Raw genomic sequence first — 6,408 nt, forward strand, 5'->3', positions numbered from 1 at the left:
TGAAATTATTACTTCATCATGACCTTATGCAGCCACAGCAGATAGTTAAACATGTGACTGAGACAGCCTTCAGAGTGTAGCTATTCTGCTGTGAGATGTTACACTCTGTCTGAGGTTGCCTTTGGACACAACTTGAACACAGCTGAATGTGAGACTGGACGCGCAAACACAGTAATGAGGACTTATCATTCTGGAATGAAACAATCCCTCACAAAGAGTTCTTCTGGTGTTGGGGAGGAAGGTTAGCTGAACAGAGATTTAACTGAAACCGTATCAAAAACAAATCCACCACTTATAATTCCCCTCATCTTAGTAAGGGGTTGAGCGAATCCTACTTCTATAGATTTGCATTGCAGTTCATGGTAATGTCGGCTGTTCTGGTACAGTGGTTGAAATATATCCATGGACAAATGTTTCCACACTTACTGAGTACTTTTTGTGCAGCTTTGCTTCTTAGCATTGACTGCTGTGCAAAACCAAATCACCCATCACATCAGATTGCCATCAGGTCTTTGTTTTCAGACCCACTAATTAATCATTTCTTGACCTTTTGGTTGGACTGATAGGAGGGCCAATCAATCAAGCGTGACAGGAAAGAGAAGGCGGGGGAAATAATTGTCCCTCTTATTTTTGACCTCTTGCTTGTGTAAAGCAAACATGTAGCCATGCATTTGCAGTCAGGGCAAGAGCAATGCCTGAACTTTTTCCTTTCTGAAGGTGATGAAGTAAATTAGGAAGGAGTGGGTCCCCTCTTTTTTTTTTTCTCACCAGGGGAACCCCCCCCCCCAGTCTGAGGTGGTGGGGCATCTCAAGAATGCAGATACCTGTCATGTATCTAAACGCTAATCGGGGGTGTCCGGGAGGTCAGGGAAGAATGGTAAACAAACACAAACCAGAGTTTTCACCTTAGAAAGTCCCCGATTTGTATGAACAGAATTTCATCGCATGGCGCGTAGAACTGCATGTCTTCGAACCGTAACGGCACAGACTTCAATTGTATTCCATGTTATAGTTATAACATGCTATAGTTGTAACATGTCTTTTTCTTCTACATGACATATTTTACAAAAACAATAATAGTAAGCTTAAACAACGAACAGCACACAAATAAAATTAAAGCTCTTTCAATGCAAAACGCAGAACATGTAAAAGAATTATATGAGAAACACATCAGAAGTAAATCTGTTCGATTAAGATCTAATTTTCGAAGCATTGAGAAGCGCCGGTGCAGTTGTTTGCATACATGAAATAAAGACGATCAAAATGTAACCATGTATTCGAGCAGATTCCAGTTTTAAACTTTATTCCTCACTGGCCTTCCAGTTAGAACGAACTACTTCGAGTCCACTCAAGTACCGCCCTTGTATTTGATCAGTTGCTCTCTGATTGGTCGGACTTTGCTGGGTGAGTCAATTAGAGCGCTTTCTTTACCAAAGTAGGCTGAAGGGGTAACTCAGAACCCGTCCCGCAGTGTCTGAGCCGCAGTAAATGCTGCCGATGGTGTGCGTAGCTGAAGTATCCGCGGAGCAAGGGACCGCCTGAGAAGCAAACCCAAACGACTTTGCATAGCTTTCCGCCTAAAAGCGAACGACCTTCATCTCAAGAAAATAAGTAGCTCTTCTTTTTATATATATCTAGCCGGATACATTTATTTTTTTGAGTGCCTTACAGATTTATTTCGTCTGCCTGCTCTGGGCTGAGTTGTCTCGCGCTGTTAGACAACGTTAACTGCAGGGAAACAAAACCTCGTTGGCGCATCAAGACTGCCCAACTTCGGTACATTTGGATTTATACCAAAGTGGCAACATGCATTGGATTCCCATCTTGGATATTGTGCTGTTTTTCCTGACTGTGTTCCACAGTCAGCTGGGGCTGGCGCATGCTTTTGGGGACGAAGAAGAGATGACCTGCGACCCAATCAGGATATCCATGTGTCAGGATTTGGGATACAATGTCACAAAGATGCCCAACCTGGTCGGGAACGTGCTACAGTCCGACGCTGAGCTGCAATTGACAACTTTCACTCCGCTTATCCAGTACGGGTGTTCCAGTCAGCTAAAGGTTAGTACCATTGCAGCTTGTTTACAGTAAATTTAATTCCGTCCTGTCACTTGACCGGTTATATTCGTTGTACTTGTTCACAGATACGCAGGATATGACAGTACGTCGCTCAGCATATGACAGCAAATTTTTAAATTCTAAATTTCAAAACATATTTATATATGCACTAGCCGTAAAGTGTGTCGAATTCGACCAATGCATCATTGATATGACACCACCCATTCCTATTATATTGCACAGATGCATGCTGTTTATATTTAGTAGATTAAAATGTTATCTCATCTTTCAGTCTTTTATTTCATGTGATTTCGTCTTTTTAAATGCAGATACAAGATAAATTAGAAGTTGTTTATAAGTTTACCACACCGTAGTTACTGTATGTGATGGAGGCCCTCATTTCTTGTTCTTTTGCAATAGTTGATCAGTCAATAATGGAGCTTTACTGTATTCAATATGTGTACAGTGCTCATATAATCCTAAACCCTCCCCCACTGTTAATTTATTTGACTTAATGGTCGCCTTACTGCAAAGTGAAACTGCTGTTATAATTTCCCTTAGTGGTTGAGAATATGCGCCCAAGTGACCGCGGTGAAAATCCGACATTTCCTTTCTCCAGCGAAAAAACATGCCACAGTTTACCTTTCATTAACATTCATCTGAAAAAGAAAGCGACTTCTCCCAACGGTTCTTGTATAAATCTACTTCCCTACTACTTTCCTCCTCTTTTTTGGTCGTTTTGTTCTTTTGCATTAAATGTACATTCTACAATGAAAAAATACAGCCTGATGTTTTAATTACGTATAAAATAATGTGTGTATATATATATTATATAGATATGTATAGAGAGATAAATCTTAAGCCTTTTCAAAGTAAGGCTTACCCCCACAAAAGATAGCATCCTTTCATGCTTATTTTACACTATTTTCTGATGTAAATACAAAGTAAACTCAATGCAAGGTAATGCAAAGCAGCACAGAAATTTCTCATGGGTAAAAGAACAATGTCTTTGCACTGTCCAGGTCTAATTTTTCTTTGCCTCCTCTGCTTGTCCCCCACAGTTCTTCCTGTGCTCGGTGTATGTCCCCATGTGCACGGACAAGGTGCCCATTCCTATTGGCCCCTGTGGAAGCATGTGTCTGTCCGTCAAGCGGAAGTGCCTCCCGGTCCTGACCGAGTTCGGCTTCGTGTGGCCGGAGCTGCTTAACTGCAGCCTGTTCCCACCTCAGAACGACCAGAACCACATGTGCATGGAGGGGCCGGGGGACGACGACGCCCCCTACCACACCATCCGCACACTGCAGCCCATGGAGGAGGAGTGCCACACACTCGGCGCCAGCCCCGAGCAGTACGCCTGGGTGAAGCGCAGCCTGAACTGCGTGCTCCAGTGCGGCTATGACGCCGGGCTCTACCGCCGGCAGGCCAAGGTCTTCACCGACATCTGGATGGCGGCCTGGGCCATCCTCTGCTTCGTGTCCACCACCTTCACCGTGCTCACCTTCCTCATCGACTCGTCCCGCTTCTCCTACCCCGAGCGACCCATCATCTTCCTCAGCATGTGCTACAACATCTACAGCATCGCCTTCATCGTGCGCCTGACGGTGGGGCGCGAGCGCATCTCCTGTGACCTGGAGGAGGCGGCCGTGCCGGTGCTGATCCAGGAGGGGCTGAAGAACACGGGCTGCGCCATCGTCTTCCTCCTCATGTACTTCTTCGGCATGGCCAGCTCCATCTGGTGGGTCATCCTCACACTGACCTGGTTCCTGGCCGCGGGCCTCAAGTGGGGCCACGAGGCCATCGAGATGCACAGCTCCTACTTCCACATCGCCGCCTGGGCCATCCCAGCTGTCAAGACCATCGTCATCCTCATCATGCGCCTGGTGGACGCCGATGACCTGACGGGTCTCTGCTACGTGGGCAACCAGCACATCGACGCCCTCACGGGCTTCGTGGTGGCCCCACTCTTCACCTACCTGGTGATTGGGACCCTGTTCATTGCCGCCGGCCTAGTGGCACTCTTTAAGATCCGCTCCAACCTGCAGAAGGACGGCACCAAGACAGACAAGCTGGAGCGGCTGATGGTGAAGATAGGCGTCTTTTCCGTGCTATACACCGTCCCGGCCACCTGCGTCATCGCCTGCTACTTCTACCAGATCTCCAACTGGACCGACTTCAAGCAGTCGGCCAGGGACTCGTACCTGGCGGTGGAGATGCTCAGGATCTTCATGTCGCTGCTGGTGGGCATCACCTCGGGGATGTGGATCTGGTCTGCCAAGACGCTTCACACGTGGCAGAAGTGCTCCAACAGGCTGGTCAGCTCCAGCAGGACAAAGAGGGAGAAAAGGACGGACAGCTGGATTAAGCCAGTAAAGGGAAATGAGACAGTAGTTTGAAGTTTGTTGGGGGGGGAGATGGGTGACAGACCGGGAAGCTGAGGTGGGACTCACGCCTGACACCTTGGGCAGGGGGAAGGGGCGGCTTTTAGGGACATTTCGCCCCGAGCTGAGGGGGATGTGGACACATTGGACAGCCGAGTTGTGGAACAGGGCGCGAGGCGGGAAAGAGACAAATCTTAAGGGGAAGCTGGTTGGAGAGACATTGCCCAGGTGGGAATCGCAGCCTAACTGTGGGATTACGGGCTGCAGCGATGGACATTGTGGTCTGACTGACAGGGGGTGCCTCTGTCTCTGTTTAAACCTCTGGCAGCCCTTAGCTGAGCTGGAATGGCTGGAGTCGCTGGCATGCGGGTAAGAATGGCGCTGTACGGGCAGTGAAGCCCCTCACTGACTGCAGCCACTGTGAGCTCCTGAGGAACTTCATTTATGTAGCAGCCTCCTTATACAATTCTTACGCATTTTAAAAGTATTTTTTTAAAAGAGTAACTTTACACTGGACAGTCATAGTGCGGATGTTATACAGATATTTGTATGGCATGTAACCACACTGAAAAAAATGCACTATGAAGAGATTATTTACGAGTGCTTGTGTTGTGCCTTCGGGCAGGGGAAGGTCCGGGTCACTGATAGATTGGTGCTGCTTATTAAACTGTGGTATTTCTGAGCTGTACTGCAGCTTTTGTACAAGTCCTACCAGAGGAGCTTGGGAAATCTAGGCTCCGCTGTTTTTACCCCCCTAGTAAACAGAATAGGTCACTGTTCATTAAAACAAGGACATCTGTGGTCATAAGTGGAGGGTTTGAGGCCTGTTCCCTCCTGTAGTTGTGTGGGGCAGTAGTCACTAAAACGCTCTTGTAATCTTTGAGCTTAATCTCTGAGTTTTAAGTCACATGTTATGATCCCATATGAATTTTTTTTACCAATATAATTCTTTTAGCCCCAATTTTAATATAGCCATTGCATTTTTATATAGAAAAGTGCTCCTTACGTTATAAGATTCAATCTTGTTTCAAATATGACATGACCATCCTCCATACATATGCACCGTCACATGAGCAGAGAATTGTGCATGGTTGTAAACAAATAGTTCGTCATGATCCATCAGAGCTGTCTGCTGATTTTCCTTGAGTGGAATTTTAATCACTTAGGATGATAGGCCACAGTACAAGCTATGTATTGTGTGACATGAAAGTCATAAAGAACAAACATTCTCTGTAAAAAATGTTTGACCAAAGTAAGAATGAATAAATCAGCCTTGTCTGAGATTGCTAGGATTTGGTAATCTTTTCAGGGCTGGATGTTGAGACAATCTGTAGAAGCCCTCTCTCTCTTTCCTTTGAATGTATGACTCTCAGAAGAAATTTATTTTTTCATTGTTTTTTGTGGTGCCACAGAAGAGTAAACTGTAGGTACTAAAAACACCTATCCCAGGACTCCATGAAGTACTTTAAAATATTTTGTGAAAGAAATGGTGTTTTGTTATAAGTGTATTATAAAATGCTAATTTATCTTTGTAAAAACTCAACTCAAGCAAAAAAGAAGTTTGTTATTTAAAAACGCTTTTGTATCAGAAGAACAGAAATTAAACTTTGGTGTCTAAATTATCGTGTCTTGAGTTTTGCTGTAATTATGCCCGCACACATTCTTTTTTTCTTATTTTCAGAACAAAATCTTCTGATGCAAGTTCAGTGACTATTTTATATTAATCCCATCCTGTGCTTTTGAGTTTGTTTTTTGTTAATGTGATCTGCATTCAAGTAAGATCAAATCATTTTTCTTAATCTTAGTCTTTTTGCCCACTATGCTCAATTTTATTATATTTGCCAATACCGCCCTCTAGTGGTACATTATCATTACAGCACTATGTGGGATATTTCAGGCATGTATTCTTAATAGTAACTGTACTTTGGTGTGTTACACACACACACACACACACACACAAATAATTAGAGTT

The 6,408-nt window shown here is 44.8% G+C and overlaps 1 protein-coding gene across 1 annotated transcript; it reads left to right on the forward strand.

The window, feature by feature from the left end:
* Positions 1-1,471: 1,471 nt before the first annotated feature.
* fzd4 (frizzled class receptor 4) lies at positions 1,472-5,930 on the forward strand. The gene is made up of 2 exons (XM_036536697.1): positions 1,472-2,061; positions 3,120-5,930. Exons 1-2 carry the CDS (start codon positions 1,807-1,809, stop codon positions 4,449-4,451), a joined length of 1,587 nt encoding a protein of 528 aa, XP_036392590.1. The 5' UTR covers positions 1,472-1,806; the 3' UTR covers positions 4,452-5,930.
* The last annotated feature ends 478 nt before the right edge of the window (positions 5,931-6,408 follow it).

The sequence above is a fragment of the Megalops cyprinoides genome, chromosome 9 (assembly GCF_013368585.1).
Source record: "Megalops cyprinoides isolate fMegCyp1 chromosome 9, fMegCyp1.pri, whole genome shotgun sequence".
Classification (NCBI taxonomy): Eukaryota; Metazoa; Chordata; class Actinopteri; order Elopiformes; family Megalopidae; genus Megalops; species Megalops cyprinoides.